The 16,689-nt window shown below is 44.9% G+C and overlaps 2 protein-coding genes and 1 long non-coding RNA gene across 3 annotated transcripts; 2 read left to right on the forward strand and 1 right to left on the reverse strand.

Moving 5' to 3' along the window:
* Positions 1 to 1,645: 1,645 nt before the first annotated feature.
* Positions 1,646 to 4,495, forward strand: LOC311310835. Its single transcript, XR_014630512.1, has 5 exons — positions 1,646 to 1,741; positions 2,344 to 2,427; positions 2,968 to 3,107; positions 3,639 to 3,774; positions 4,095 to 4,495. It is a non-coding gene; the product is annotated as an uncharacterized lncRNA (long non-coding RNA).
* A 2,167-nt stretch (positions 4,496 to 6,662) lies between these two features.
* Positions 6,663 to 11,451, reverse strand: LOC311310151 (transmembrane protein 179-like; the record flags this gene model as incomplete). The annotated part of the gene is made up of 4 exons (XM_084439575.1): positions 6,663 to 6,860; positions 10,020 to 10,098; positions 10,444 to 10,581; positions 11,150 to 11,451. 4 exons carry the CDS (start codon positions 11,449 to 11,451, stop codon positions 6,663 to 6,665), a joined length of 717 nt encoding a protein of 238 aa, XP_084295701.1.
* A 2,576-nt stretch (positions 11,452 to 14,027) lies between these two features.
* On the forward strand, positions 14,028 to 16,480 carry LOC311309908 (photoreceptor outer segment membrane glycoprotein 2-like; the record flags this gene model as incomplete). The annotated part of the gene is made up of 3 exons (XM_084439257.1): positions 14,028 to 14,608; positions 15,118 to 15,364; positions 16,235 to 16,480. 3 exons carry the CDS (start codon positions 14,028 to 14,030, stop codon positions 16,478 to 16,480), a joined length of 1,074 nt encoding a protein of 357 aa, XP_084295383.1.
* Between the last annotated feature and the right edge of the window lie 209 nt (positions 16,481 to 16,689).

The following is a 16,689-nucleotide window of genomic DNA, read 5'->3' on the forward strand; positions in this document are numbered from 1 at the left end:
CGGAACTAAGCCACAAGGGCCAGATCTGGCCTGTATATGGCCCAGATCCGCTTGCTATCTGGGTATAAGCATTTCATGTAATTACATGGTAGCCGTATGATAACCAAATAAACCACCTTGAACAATATTGTATTGCTATTGATATAATATGCAGGTTATTGACCATGATAACATGGATACTCCTCTAACTTAAAAACTTAGTGGAGCTCTTGTAACCTTGCACAACTTTATTGCAATTGAACGGTCACACCACAAGGAAGCAGCTGATATATATGCTTTCTGTAACCCCTCGTATGCATAATGCATGAAGTGCATTCATAAGATGGATTTGGGACCATTGTATTCATGAGAGTAGCTATCTCCTTTGAATTGATGTGTTATATTATTTTTTTTTCACAATACAATAGACCTCTTAATGTGTTGCATCAGTCTTTAAGAACAATTGCTGCACTTATCCGAGAAGTTTACCAAGCTACTGTACAAACCCAATCATACTTCCATTTCAGTATCTGCATAGTTGTCTATTGATATGACAGACCCCAAATATAAATATTGGATGATTTTACAAAGATGAGAGTATCTGCAAGGTAGTTAATGTATTATATAAACATAATCATTATGCTTACAGGTTTGAATCTATTCACTGCAGATGCTCTGTTTTAAGACGTTTCAGTGAATGTTGAACCTTTGAGTATTGAAATGAAGAAATGGTCGGAGAAGGACAATGCAATAGTGCTAAAGAGATACATAGTTAACAGGGTTATTGTCACTGATGTTTTATACATAGTTTTCAGGATGTAGATGTACATAGTTTTCTAGCTCATAGATAAGGTGATGTGGCCCTCTTGTGGGTATCTCTCCTAACTACATTCTGAACAGAATCAAAACACCTGAGACGAACTGTAGTGTTGAATCAAACTTTGCATCCTTTTGGTCACAAAACACACACACACACACACCCTTTCTGAATGGTGTCTGATTTGATGGCAAAACACTACTCTTTTGTTCTGCATTTATGAAAACAAAAACCTTGTTAGCAGTGTCAAATATGTATAAATAGCCTCAGCGCTTGACCCGCTCTCTCAGTCATCTTAAGTGCCTTAATACCTCAGGGAAGTTGTTAGGGAACTCGTTAAGGCTATCGGTGGTCAAGTAAGATAGAGTGACATAGAGAATGTGAGACGTGATATTCCACAACAGACAAGAATAGCCAGGAGGAAAAAGTTCAAGTCTTCTTAGAAAGACTGCGTAATATTTAACCGTGAAATAATATACTGTAAACCTGCTGCATGGTTTTTTTTTGTAAATAAATAAATATAAATACATTTGGAATTTAGTGGTAACGGATAATTCATAAACATGTTTTTGTTTTGAAGTCAGATTTTCCTTTTCCTTCTCCTTAATTGCTGTTCCCTCCCTGTTAGTTCATCCCGCCAACTAACTCACGTGATATGTGTATGAGAGGCCAGGGAGAAGGGCACGTTAGTGTGTGTGTGTGTGTGTGTGTGTGTGTGTGTGTGTGTGTGTGTGTGTGTGTGTGTGTGTGTGTGTGTGTGTGTGTGTGTTTGTGTGTGTGTGTGTGTGTGTGTGCTCAGGGTGCCATTGTCAGTCAAACATTTTGGCCCCAGTGTGCCTCCGCAGTGTTGAATCACAATAGCAGGAGTCACTTTGCTTTCAGTTCTATGCTCTGTGGTGAACAGTGGACTACTTGGAGAACCACCGAACCTCCACTTACTCTAAGGTAAGCAGGAAGTGTGCTGAGCACAGTGGCTGCTGTAGTCTGACTAGGCTCCCAGTATCTAAGAGGTTCTGTGTCCACTAGACTACATCATTCTGAGCCTATGAACTGCTCTGTCATAGGACAAGCATTTCTATATGAAAAAAGTAATTATGTGTGGACAAGATCTAGTTATACCTGGAATTTGTATTGTTTTACTTGATAATCAGGTGCAATTGATTTAGAGGGAACTTGGTGTACACTTAATCGAGTGCACCTCAAGTAGCCTAGCCGTGTGAGAGTTAATCTTATCACATCCCAATTAAATCAGCTGAGAACAAGACAATCTGACCAATAGGGATCAACCTGACAGATTGCTTTAGAATTGACCTGGAATGTCATTGTTCTTTGATTGTGTCTGCTGACCTATTTAGCATGCATGTCATATCAGAGCTACTCATAGCTTTTGATTTATTTGCCACAACCAATGTGTCCCACTGTTGAGAAGGTAAATTGTTAACTTGTATGATGACCTACCTTGTAGTTAAAGCTAATACAATCGCTGACTTAACTTTAAAATGTTGCAACAACAGGCTCACATTTGGTGCTGTACTATTTACATGTAGAGCCACAGCTGCTTTGAGATCCAGTCTCGGTTCAAGCAGGGCTCGCATCCATGTTTATGAAAATGGACCGACCAAGATGTTCAGGTAAATACCCATTGTTCATAAAATACTGTACATTGGTCATATTCATAGAGAACAATTAAATGTTCAACACGGTGTAGTACACTTACAGTAGAATAATGTGTAGTACACTTAAAATCATGTACTGGTACTCATTCACCAGGGTGACCATTTCATAGAATGTTCATATTCAAAACAATAATACAACAGTTTTATTGTGCAGTTTACTTGGACCAAGAAGTCGTTGCCATAGTGACATTCAATTGGTTCCATTGAAAGAGTCTATATACATTGTTTTGATTTAACTTCATCCACAAGTTTGATAGTAGCACAAATCAAAGGTTGTGTTGGGCTATAGTTTTTTATAGCGATTTGATAGTGATATAGTGATTTGATGTTCCATTCTTATTAGTTAATTTAACACCACCCAGTTTGTGTGAGTGCAGTGGCAGCGCAGTGTGAGCAAACCTGAGCCTCATTCATGACATGGAATGTATTTGATTATCATGATGCTGAATCGCCTGGAAAAATAATACATTAACGCGCTGTTTCTCTGCTTCTCAGAGTGTTCCGGTCAGCGTTGGTCAATGATTACTAAGACATTGGCTCCAAAAGAGTCAGACCTCCATGGACAGCCTGACCAGAGGGCACAACAACACAGATATGAAGACCTCTATTCCTCAGAACAAGCACAGACACAGATGGTAAGAAACATAACCATATGCAGTGCATTCATTTTAGGATGTTTGTTTTTATAAATCCAAGTATGTTCTATAACTGTTATATTTCAAATCGGCAGCAGCTATCAAAGACTGATTTTGAACTCAATTTGTAACAATAATTCAAATGCATTTGACACTTGTCAATAGTATCCACATTTTACACTGAATCTACATTAGGGGGCGGCTGTAGCTCAGTTGGTAGAGCGGGTCGTTCAGTGATCGAAGGGTCAGTGGTTCGAATCCCAGCTCCGACTGTCCACATGTCGAAGTGTCCTTGAGCAAGACACCTAACCCCAAATTGCTCCCAATGAGCAGGTTAGCACCTTGCATGGCAGCTACCGTGAATGGGTGAATGAGAGGCCATTGTAAAGCGCTTTGAGCGCCGTTAAGGTGGAAAAGCGCTATATAAGTGCAGTCCATTTATACAGTAGAAAAATACCTACAGTCGGCTGTATATCTATTCTGTATTATTATTATTATTAGCCATACAGCATGTTTCTCTGTCGTCCTAAGGTGGAGATGAGTGGAGCATGCGAGTTGCCACGCTCCATACTAAGAAGGAGGTGTAGCCAGTGTGGCCCAGAGCTGGGAGCATCACAGACACACCCACGAAGGGTCCGCTTCAAAGACCCTGAAGTCACAGTGCACGGTAAAGACACTATGGACTCTTCAGTATGGGTGTGAGTAGAGTGAAATGTAATGGGAGTGATAGAATTTTTTTTTTTTTTCAGGCCTATATGAAATGTTTATATTGTGTGCGTGTGCATGGGTGTGTGTGTGTGTGTGTGTGTGTGTGTGAGTGAGAGAGAGAGAGAGAGCGAGAGAGAGAGAGAGAGAGAGGGAGAGAGAGAGAAAGATACTGTAGTGTATGAGAAATAAAGTGATAGAGAACATGTCTCATCATCTCTCAGTCTGACATGTTTTTCCATCCTTCATCACCATGATGTGTCTAAAAGCGTCTCTTTCCAGAGTTCTGCGGCTCCAGCTACGACCCACATGGGCCTCATCTCATCCACATGTTCCTGCTGCTGTCTGTCTCGGCAGCGATGCTGTTCTTTATCTACAAGAGACCAGACCACAGCCTTCTAAGCACTGTCATGGAGGTTGTCAATAGTTCATGGGCGCTTCATCTAAGGCAAGCAGTATTGGGCTTTAAGGCCTAGAGCGAATAACCTTTAACAGCCACAGGGGGGGGGGGGGCAGGAGTGGGGCACTTTGGACAATATGGGACCATAGATGTACAAATGTGGAGTACAAAGCAACAGTGTTTATTTCACGTTATGATATTAAATGTCAATCCATGTGTTTTTAATTCATTGTAATACCTTATGTGTGGGGAATAAAATAAGAATAAAAAAGTTCACAGTGACTATACTGTATTTTTATTTTATTTGAACAAATGACACACAGCCAAACAGGTCATGATCACGCTACTGTAGAGCCACAATGACAAAAATGTGCTAAAAATAATAATAAATCACATGGTCTAATAAAGTTGACAGTACTACAGAGTAGCTGATAGAAAGATATATTGGCAGTTCTTCAATAAGTGCAGTTTACAGGTTTACGTCTGCAGACCTAAAAAACATAATGCTGACAAGTTATCAATTTTGTTTCTGATAAGTAAAAATTCATGAGATATCCTAAGAGCATGAGATAATATCCTACATGTATCTGGTGAAGGAGAATCTACTTCTCAAGCCCCAACTCTGGTACAGTATTGATATTATTATTATAACACTGTTGATGGCACACAAAAAGTGGCCATTGTATGAGGATATCGATTTAGGGGAATCAATTAAAGGTGTACTACTGTGCAACACATATTGATGACAAATTAGGTTCCCTTGATTTCTAAGGAGAGCGACCTTGAAATAGCTTGGCACTTGATCACAGTTTCTAGGCAAGCCAGTAAAGAAAAGTATGGCATCAAACAATGTGAGTTTTTCACTGCTTCGCAATAAATTAAAAACATATTTTCTGTTAAAAATGCGGTACTGCACCTTTAAATGTGATACATTTATATGCATCTTCTCTTACTGTCCAGTCTCAGGATGTAGCATGCTGATAATTGAGCTTCTCATCTCATGAGAACGTTACCATTTCATAATTCAAACATTTTGTTCATGTCAAACAACAAAATCCCTTAAAGAAAACATCCATTGAAACACATATGGAATCAAATTGAAATGTAGCACCATCAGAACTTTCAACCTTGTGATACAGTGAACAATACTCACATTAGCATGCTGCATCTTTCCTTTTTGAAGACAGACTCAAAAATAAAAAATAAAAAGTGAATTTACATGTGGGTGAACACGCGGCCTGAGGTATAACCAACTCTTTTGAGTGCTTAAAACTGGACAGAACTAGCGTGATGAGCTGTACATGGATTGAATAAGCAAACTCCTGGAGCTGAACACAGGGACACCCGGCTAATTCGTCGCTGTTGAAAACAAAGAATCCAACATTGCTTAGCTGACAATGCACAACTAATCTAATACAGAAATACAATTATAGATCTCTTCCTCAATGTCCTTTTTTTGGCAGAAAACCTTTTCAAAACACTAACCTTGGACGTGAAAACATAAACGTCTCAAAATAAGACCTCTTAAAAACATTTACATATCTTTAACAGGATTTTCCTTTTGATTTTCATACACTGTTAGAATTATCAGTGCAAAGATGTCGTCGAGGAATAAGTTGCGGGTTTTCTGAGGTGGATGTGAAGGCAGTGGGGCTGAGAGATGCTGTGAAGCTGCAGATTCTTCCTTATCAGGAATATCAGGAATATCGCTAGTTTTCTGAGTGACTTTTTAACTTTAGGGAGCGTGTTGAAGTTATTCTTTTGGGGAATCTGTCCGTATTCATTCTGTTGTAGTTGTTTGATTCTGTTTGTGGTCAGAAAGGGGATTCTTTCTCCAGAAGATTTCCTATTGGTATACTCATTTGAAAGTACTAGTGTAGGTTGAAAGTAATGAATATATCTATACAGATATATATTTTTTGCACTAGCATTTTGTACTTGCTTTGCACTGTTATTGCACTGTCCAATGTTGTCTCCAGGTTATGCACCATGACCGAAAGAAAATTCCTAGTATGTTGAAAAACTGCATGGCAACAAACTAATTCTGATTCTGATATTATTCATACTCTCTTTTGAGTTGGGGCTCTCTCTTTCAGTGGGCAAAATCCTTCAATCATGAATATCTTGAGATACATGCCGAGTAGCTCAATCTATTATAACAAATACATTGATACATTACTGTACATCAATGGGAAGTTCCAGTATGCACTGTAGACACCAGTCCAGTTCATATATATATATATATATATATATATATATATATATATATATATTTTTTTTTTTATTTTTTATATATATAACCAATCCATAACCGATAATGGGAAGTTAAGAAGATTACACATACAGTATCTCAAGTTTCTTCTTCACCCCATGGACGGTAACTGCATGTAGAGTTAGAGAACGGGAGCTTCCATCCTTCCATCCTCCTAGGGGGGTTTAGATTTAGCGAGCTAGATCATCCCACTTGGTTCCTCAGCCCTGGAGCCCCTGCGAGGGGACCCCCTGCCAGGAGACGCCCTGCCCAGCAGCAGCTCCTTCTCCTGGACCAGGCTGTCCAGGAGCTCCCTCTGCCGGTGGTTGCGGTAGACCTTGAGGAAGGCCATGACCGCGATGGCCAGCCAGGTTAGCCAGGATGACCACAGGCCGAACTGACGGAGGGACACGGGGGGGACGGCGGAGGAGTAGAGAGGGGGGGGCAGAGGAGCAGAGAGGGGGGGCAGAGAGGGGGGGGAAGAGGAGCAGAGAGGGGGGGGCAGAGGAGCAGAGAGGGGAGGCAGAGGAGCAGAGAGGGGGGGCAGAGAGGGGGGGGGAGAGGAGCAGAGAGGGGGGGGCAGAGGAGCAGAGAGGGGAGGGTGGAGGAGCAGAGAGGGGGGGGCAGAGGAGCAGAGAGGGGGGGCAGAGAGGGGGGGGAAGAGGAGCAGAGAGGGGGGGCAGAGGAGCAGAGAGGGGAGGGTGGAGGAGCAGAGAGGGGGGGGCAGAGGAGCAGAGAGGGGGGGGCAGAGGAGCAGAGACGGAGGAGGAGGAGGAGGAGCAGAGAGGGGAAGGTGGAGGAGCAGAGAGAGGAAGGCAGAGGAGCAGAGAGAGGAAGGTGGAGGAGCAGAGAGAGGAACAGCAGAGGAGCAGAGAGAGGAAGGCAGAGGAGCAGAGAGAGGAAGGCAGAGGAGCAGAGAGAGGAAGAGAGGAAGGTGGAGGAGCAGAGAGAGGAAGAGGGGAAGGTGGAGGAGCAGAGAGAGGAAGGTGGAGGAGCAGAGAGAGGAAGGTGGAGGAGGAGCAGAGAGAGGAAGGCAGAGGAGCAGAGAGAGGAAGGTGGAGGAGCAGAGAGAGGAAGGTGGAGGAGCAGAGAGAGGAAGGTGGAGGAGCAGAGAGAGGAAGGTGGAGGAGCAGAGAGAGGAAGGTGGAGGAGCAGAGAGAGGAAGGTGGAGGAGCAGAGAGGGGAAGGTGGAGGAGCAGAGAGAGGAAGGTGGAGGAGCAGAGAGGGGAAGGTGGAGGAGCAGAGAGAGGAAGGTGGAGGAGCAGAGAGAGGAAGGTGAAGGAGCAGAGAGAGGAAGGTGGAGGAGCAGAGAGAGGACGGTGGAGGAGCACGGAGAGGAAGGTGGAGGAGCAGAGAGAGGAAGGTGGAGGAGCAGAGAGAGGAAGGTGGAGGAGCAGAGAGAGGAAGGCGGAGGAGCAGAGAGAGGAAGGTGGAGGAGCAGAGAGGGGGAAGGTGGAGGAGCAGAGAGGAAGGCAGAGGAGCAGAGAGGGGAAGGCGGAGGAGCAGAGAGAGGAAGGTGGAGGAGCAGAGAGAGGAAGGTGGAGGAGCAGAGAGAGGAAGGTGGAGGAGCAGAGAGAGGAAGGTGGAGGAGGAGAGAGAGGAAGGTGGAGGAGCAGAGAGAGGAAGGCAGAGGAGCAGAGAGAGGAAGGTGGAGGAGCAGAGAGAGGAAGGTGGAGGAGCAGAGAGAGGAAGGTGGAGGAGCAAAGAGAGGAAGGCAGAGGAGCAGAGAGAGGAAGGTGGAGGAGCAGAGAGGGGAAGGTGGAGGAGCAGAGAGAGGAACAGCAGAGGAGCAGAGAGAGGAAGGCAGAGGAGCAGAGAGAGGAAGGTGGAGGAGCAGAGAGAGGAAGGCAGAGGAGCAGAGAGAGGAAGGTGGAGGAGCAGAGAGAGGAAGGTGGAGGAGCAGAGAGAGGAAGGTGGAGGAGCAGAGAGAGGAAGGTGGAGGAGCAGAGAGGGGAAGGTGGAGGAGCAGAGAGAGGAAGGCAGAGGAGCAGAGAGAGGAACAGCAGAGGAGCAGAGAGAGGAAGGTGGAGGAGCAGAGAGAGGAAGGTGGAGGAGCAGAGAGAGGAAGGTGGAGGAGCAGAGAGGGGAAGGTGGAGGAGCAGAGAGAGGAACAGCAGAGGAGCAGAGAGAGGAAGGTGGAGGAGCAGAGAGAGGAAGGCAGAGGAGCAGAGAGAGGAACAGCAGAGGAGCAGAGAGAGGAAGGTGGAGGAGCAGAGAGAGGAAGGCAGAGGAGCAGAGAGGGGGGAGGTGGAGGAGCAGAGAGAGGAAGGTGGAGGAGCAGAGAGAGGAAGGTGGAGGAGCAGAGAGAGGAAGGTGGAGGAGCAGAGAGAGGAGGGTGGAGGAGCAGAGAGAGGAAGGCGGAGGAGCAGAGAGAGGAAGGCGGAGGAGCAGAGAGAGGAAGGTGGAGGAGCAGAGAGAGGAAGGAGGAGGAGCAGAGAGAGGAAGGAGGAGGAGCAGAGAGAGGAAGGTGGAGGAGCAGAGAGAGGAAGGCGGAGGAGCAGAGAGAGGAAGGTGGAGGAGCAGAGAGAGAGGAAGGTGGAGGAGCAGAGAGAGGAGGGTGGAGGAGCAGAGAGAGGAAGGTGGAGGAGCAGAGAGAGGAAGACGGAGGAGCAGAGAGAGGAAGGTGGAGGAGCAGAGAGAGGAAGGTGGAGGAGCAGAGAGAGGAAGGCAGAGGAGCAGAGAGAGGAACAGCAGAGGAGCAGAGAGAGGAAGGTGGAGGAGCAGAGAGAGGAAGGCAGAGGAGCAGAGAGGGGGGAGGTGGAGGAGCAGAGAGAGGAAGGTGGAGGAGCAGAGAGAGGAAGGTGGAGGAGCAGAGAGAGGAAGGTGGAGGAGCAGAGAGAGGAAGGTGGAGGAGCAGAGAGAGGAAGGTAGAGGAGCAGAGAGAGGAAGGCAGAGGAGCAGAGAGGAAGGTGGAGGAGCAGAGAGAGGAACAGCAGAGGAGCAAAGAGGGAGGAGGAGGAGCAGAGAGAGGAAGGTGGAGGAGGAGAGAGAGGAAGGTGGAGGAGCAGACAGGGGGACATGAGCAGAGGTCAGGTGGAGGAAAGACAGTCCAGAACAATGGCGGAAGAATTGTAACGCAGAAACCGGTTATCCTGCCATACAGCATGCAACCTATCATATGAGCGTATTCATTTCAGATAGTAAATGACTGCGCCACACACACACACACACACACACTGCACTCACTGTACATAACACCGCTCACCCACCACACTACACTCTGCGGCACACACTACACACACTCGCCACACCCCATTCTGTATATAGAAAGGTACACTAGAATTGTGCCTCCCCCTTTATTTGTATTTTTAACAGTATATCATAATTTGTACATTGCACTGCATTTTGTTGCACTGCTTTTTGTACTGTTTTGCACTATCCTGTCCTGCAACCTAGTCAGATTCCTAGTATGTGTGAACCATATACATGGCAATAAAGAGATCTTGAGTAAAGGAATGTTTTCATGTATGTCAAACTACAGTAAAGCCCAAACTCTGTCAGGTTCATTCAGTATTACATGGCGTAAGCACACTGAATCCCACATGTTCATGCTTACCTGGGCGATGGCAAACTGGTCATAGAAGGATGAGTTGTCCGCGCCAAGCTCCAGATCCGTATCCTGTAAGTCTTCACAGCTGCAAACAGACAGACTTTCATCATATTCATCATCATTAAAGGTCATTGGCCGGGTTTCCCGAACGAGTTAAGAAGCACTTAACTCCAAAGTACTTCTTAACTCCCATACAAAGGGTAGCTTAAGAAGGGTTCCGTAAGAAGGTTCTTTTTCGGGAAACCCGGCCATTATGTTATGTTATGTTATGTTATTTTTATTTATAATGCCCCCAACCAACTGTTACATCAGCCCGGGGCGCAGCCCGGGTGCAAAAATTAATTAATGGTATACAGCCAGAAGAGAGAGGGTCAAAGACAAGAGAGGAGACTTTTACTCCATTAAGTGACGTTACCAAGACGCCCCCCACCTGCTCGGCATGGCCCCGTTCTCCGTGACTGCGCTGCACCAGGACCCGAAGCCCACGCTTGTGATGGTGCTGGCCACGAACACCAAGAACACCACCAGCAAACTCAGCAGCAGGTTCAGGAACGCATGGAAGAAGGAGCTGAAACAAACAGCTCATTTAGAATGAAGTAATGGTTTCCTTCTTTTAAGAACTCTGGATCAAGTGAAAACTACTTTCCTACTGTCATCGGTGATTGAAAAATAAAAAATAAAGTTAAACGTGTTGTCATACAAGGTCATCATGGCACCTCACTGTTTTAATGCTGATTCATGAGCTGTATATATACGTTTATTATATGTTATATTATTATTATATTATATTATAATATTTTTTATTTATTCTATACGTTTTTATATGTTTATAAACTCAGGATTGAGAGCAAGTGCAGATTAAAGTGAAGATGAGAGGAGTAAGTTCCAATAGCTTGGAATGGGATATCAACTTTACTGTTATGTCGCAGTAATATTAGGCTATAGACCACAAAGATAATCAAGAGTTCAAATTCAATGTGCAATATGCTGGAAATGAGATGTCACCAATATGCATTGTCCTGTAATAAGACGACACGTAGGCCCATCAGCTGCCAAATGCCTCTCGTGATCGTTTGCCATTCCAGCCAATTGTGCGTTATTGAAACATCTATTTAAGATTGTGAATATCCACTCACTCATCGTGGCCTTTGCAAAGGAAGAAAAAAGTCCGCCATACTTGAATGGCCGAGAGGATGAGAGAGAGGATGCCGACGAAAGTAACGAAGCGGCAGGAAGACGCTGATCCCCATTCCTCGACCACGAAGCGCAGCTTCTCCACGGTCATGTTCTCATTCTGCCACGCCCCCTCCGTGAACAAAATACACTTGCCTTGAAAGTCATCGCTGTTTTCCGATAGAGGTACCACGGAGATAAAACCGAATAAGAAGGCAAGAAAATAAAGTATGCACTGACCTAGAAGAAAATGATCAAGAGCCATTGCGCCGCTCCTCAGCTTCCATAGGACAGGCGATCAGCCTGTAGCCTAATCTGCGAATGCGCAGTGGCAGTTATGTAAATCAGAGCATCACTTGTGCGCAATCCCCTTTCTGAATAGAGAGCAGTCATTTCATTTACACTGGCAATAATACTCGAATAAGCAACGTGGTACTCAAAATAGATTATATTACGTACATTACTGAACCACTTTTAGGAAACAGCTTGTTTGCTGAAAGCCCTTTTCTATTTGCTTCAAAGGAAGCTATAGAGACCTGTAGCCTATCTTTATGCCTACATTTTTATGTGTAAATCCATGGTCTCTTGTATTGTAAATGCATGATGTCTTTATGAGAGTTGTATTGATATTTTGGTCTTGCTCTGCCTTGTAACCAGGGCACCATTGCAAATTAGATCTAAATGGGATGGCAAAATAAAGGTTAAATAAAACAAAACAAATGTAGGCCTACCATTACAAAAATGTCACGTTCAATATTTTTTTCAAACATTTTTTTTATTTAGCCTAACCTTTATTTAACCAGATAAAACTCGTTGAGATTAAGGGAAATCTCTTTTTCAAGAGTGACCTGGCCAAGAGGGCAGCACATAATAACAATAACAACCATCATACATAGCCTACAGAACAACAATAAAACTTTTTTTTTTAATGAAAACATTTGGTCACACCTTAGCTTACACATTCCAGTCGTACCTACAGTGTATAACTGTCTGGGGGTATTATTACATAGTTCATATGTACTTTGAGATGTAACCTGAGAAATAACAGCTCACTCAAAGGCCAAGCAGATTTACACTGGCAATCGTAATAGAACAACAGGCTATGTGATCACAGTCAAAGCATGTTAGGTAGTGCCATTGTAAATTCCTCTGTGAGTGCAGGTTATGATGCAGTACTTGTATAGTGATGACAGGGTATGCTTTTTGAGAAGCTAACTAGCTAACTAACTAAATATGTACTAGAAATGGTGCTCAGAGAGCACAGACCTCCGCCCCTGAATGCATTCTGTGGCCCTGTGCCAAAATTGAATGGGTTCTAAATTGGCCCATGCTACAACCCTCCCTCCACTGAGTTTCATGCAAAGCAGTCTGGTAGTTTTGGTGTAATCCTAGTCCAAAAAATGAATGGAGGTGAATGGCCGTCCGGGCCATGTTCGGGTGGTTCACTGGGTGGAGGTAAAAATGAGTGGAGGTGAATGGATGGCTGTATTTGGCCGGCTCAGTGGCGCCCCCCTCAGGTCACAGCCAGTGGGGGGTAGTGTGGTGCACTCCGGGCTCTCCCCCCGCACACCCCAGTCCAAACCCTGTGTCTCTAGCAACCCCACACAGGGAGCTGGCTTCGCTCTAAGTTTTGTTTTCATTCATGGACTCAACACGTGATTTGGATCAACTCCAAAATTTAGGAGGTTGTAAATTGGCCCATGTTACACCCCTCCACCAAGATGAAATTCGGTCAGGTATTTTTTGCATAATCCTGCCAACACACACACACACACACACACACACATGCCACCTGTCACTGTCACTGAGGTAATGAACAACAAACTACAAATCGCTGGCTATTGCTACATGCATGTTGACGGGCCCAGGTGGCCACAAGCAAGGATTCTTGAGCTTATGGGGTTTACGAATATTAAGTGGATTAGGAGTTGTGGGGACGAGGGTGGGGAGGCCAGGGAAGGGGGACAGGAGCCACTCTCCCTCAGCCACGGCCATCACCTCATTGGGACTACTTTCTGCTTTTGCCGATGCCTTCTTCCGAGATTACTTTCGGATTAAGGAAATATCAAAGAGTCCGAAGTTTATTAAGATGTATGAAGTGCCTCGTACTGAAATGAGAAGGTAACAGAGGTAAGCCTACAATATGACATTCAATGTAAATCAGTGTGTGCAGTACATTAAGGTACCATGTCTCTAGAATCTGTGACAAAGGTTGAGTTGACATGTCTTGTATTTTTGTATACTTGTGACAAAATAAAGTGTCTGTTAGCTACTTAACTGATCTGATCACTGAAATGCAACAATGTACAAACGATTGTGCCATCTCTGTAATACAGGTATATTCTGTATCTAGTATGTATTATACAGTAGCAAGGAACATGCATAGGAAGACTTATCGTTTAGTATCCTTGGGTTTGTCAATAGTAGGCTATTTTATGAAATGTTCGAATGCTTTTTATTGCTCAATCAGATAATACTATAAAATTAAATCTTTAGATCTATTGTATTACAGTATGGTTGCAAGTCTTGAACACGCCTGCTGGTGAAAACTGTAATAATTTTTTCCTTATCTATTTCTTCTTGTTTCTGACAGGACTTGCTACTGGTTACACAGTTACACGGTTAAGGCCATCACCCAAGATCACCAAAATACCTCAGCTAAGCTGCTTATGAGGTCTTTCAGGAAACAGGCACACTTCTCTTCGTCCACTGTCCTTCCCTTTTTCCATCCATAACCTTTAAAATGTATCTCTCCCTAACCTCTTCACTGCTGAACTCACTCTTGTCTTCCTCCTAGGGAAGAAAAGAGTCAACACCCAGTCATAAAAACAACAAAACAAAATGGCCGTCTTAAAGGTGACATTTACCAAGAGCAATCGTGACAAGCTGGCCCAGGTCTTGTGGATTCTCAACTGGATCTCCGTGGTGTCGGGCATTATCCTCTTCAGCATGGGCCTCTTTCTTAAAGTGGAGATCCAGAAACGTCAGGAACTGATGTCGGACCACGAGATCCATTCTGTGCCTAACATGCTCATTGCTACTGGCCTGGTGGCCTGCTGCATCAACTTCCTCGGCGGCAAGATCTGCTACGACTGTGCGGACACCACCAAGTTCCTGCGCTGGAAGCTGCTGATGCTCCCCTACATCGTATGCACCTTCTTCTTCACCTTCTGCATCCTGGTAGGAGCGCTCATGTGCTACAGCATGCTCAACGAACTGGCCGAGTCGCTCTTTCAGGGGTTGCGCGATGCTATGCGCTACTACAGAGACACAGACATACCGGACCGGTGGCACCTCAAGCGCACCATAGACGTGTTGCAGATCCAGTTCGAGTGCTGCGGAAACACAGGTTTCCGTGATTGGTTCCACATCCAGTGGATCAGCAGTCGTTACCTGGACATGACGAGCCGTGAAGTAGCAGAGTAAGTGAAGAGGTGATTTGGTCACACCTAATGTGTTTGCTGTCTCTCTGATGGGTTTGTTTAGATTTTTCAGCCTAATAATGGCTTGCTTCCCTGATAGTGACGGCTCTTGGGATTTCAGATTGAGAGTTGATAGCAACAGATTCCAAAGTAGTACAACACTCAAAATGAACCAGACCTTTTATCTGCTCCTTATGAATGAAATAACACACAGTAGGCTGTGGAACAGCTGAGCAGCCAAATGTCCAATTACTTTTGGTCCCTTTAAAAAGGGGAGGGGGGATCATGTATAAATTTGTTTGTAATTCCTAACAACGTTCACCTGATTTGTATGTAAATACCCTCAAATTAAATCTGAAAGTGTGCACTTAAAGCACATCTTGATTGTTTCATTTCAAATCCATTGTGGTGGTGCAAAGAGCCAAAATTATTAAAACTGTGTCAAAGTCCAAAATATTTCTGGACCTCTCTGCTAAATGCTCTCCCCTCCCCATCTACCTTCGTCCCAGTCGTTTGAGGAGTAACGTGGAGGGGAAGTACCTCATGGATGGAGTTCCCTTCAGCTGCTGTAACACCTACTCCCCCCGGCCCTGCCTCCAGCACCAGCTGACCAACAACTCCGCCCACTACAACTACGAGTACCAGACCGAGGAACGCAACCTGTGGAGGAGGGGCTGTCACCAGGCCCTGCTGGAGCACTACACCAGCATCACGCAGTCCATCGGACTCACCGTCCTCCTCATCTGGCTGTTTGAGGTGCGGCCTGTTATATTTTATTTTGATTTATTTATTTAATTTAAAATAGGGACAGTGCATATTAATGGACAAAAACACAAGTGTGATCGTAAATACGTCAGATTATAGCAAGCTGCTAATTTCCATCTGTAGTCCCTCGGCAGGTTGATGTTAACACAAAACACTGAGCACAAAACAAAGAACAGGCAAAACAAACACAGCAACAAGCTTAACTGATTACCACAGACAACACAAGACATAACTCACTACCACAGACAACACATACAGTAAGGTACAATACAAGGACAATAGACATACTTCATACCCACGTGGACAATAGAGATAACTCATTACCACAGAAAAGTGAGAGTGAATAAAATATATACACCCACTAACCACCTCAAATCTAATGCTAGACTCAAGGCATACAGCTCATGTGCATTATGTCACGTAAGGTCAACCTTGTAGCGTCCATTTTCCTTGGTGCCTTACTATGCAACCTAGCTAACGTTTTCTGTGTTAGAAAATTAGTATTTACATCTTTGATATAGTACTAGTGTTGTATCATCTCAGAAGAGATCATTATCTCCATATATACACATATATTTGTTGTTGTTGTTGTTGTTGTTGTTGTTGTTGTGGTGTAGCCTACGTACTGTCCCTCCCCTGACATCACACAAAGCAACACTGTATGGTTTCAAAACAACCACACCAAGAACACACCTGCGATTACCCTAGGTGTCCAGAAGTGCTGTCTGGATACACAAAACATTTAGTGCAAAATGCTTTTATTGATTTGGCATATTCAAATTAGAATAACTAAAAAGCTCCGGCGTGTTTCGTACCCCAGGTGCCCTCTTTAAACGTTTCCCTCCATTTTACCCCCAACAGCTGTTGGTGCTCACAGGCGTACGCTACCTCCAGACCGCCATGGAGAACGTTCTACGACTGGGCGACCCGGGCCTGGAGTCGGACGGCTGGCTCCTGGAGAACAGCATCGCAGAGACGGCCCGCTCTAACCTCAAGATCATCAAGAGCCTGGGCAAGTGCTACCAGGTGGACGATGACCCCAACATCAACGTGCCCAGCGCTGCCCAACAAGAAGTGCCCACTCGCCAGCTCCCTGTGGCTAGCTAACATAAGCCAGCTCCCTGTGGCTAGCTAACGTTAGCCAGCTCCCTGTGGCTAGCTAACGTTAGCCAGCTCCCTGTGGCTAACTAACATAAGCCAGCTCGCCTCAACGGACAAGAATGGCTCCTGTCGTAACTCCTGGTCGGACATTTCAGATGGCAGAGAAGATTTCGACTGCCGGCAGGCAGCTGTGTGGACTACTGGGGGTCAAGGGT

This window comes from Borostomias antarcticus, assembly GCF_949987555.1.
Source record: "Borostomias antarcticus genome assembly, chromosome: 6".
Lineage (NCBI taxonomy): Eukaryota > Metazoa > Chordata > Actinopteri > Stomiiformes > Stomiidae > Borostomias > Borostomias antarcticus.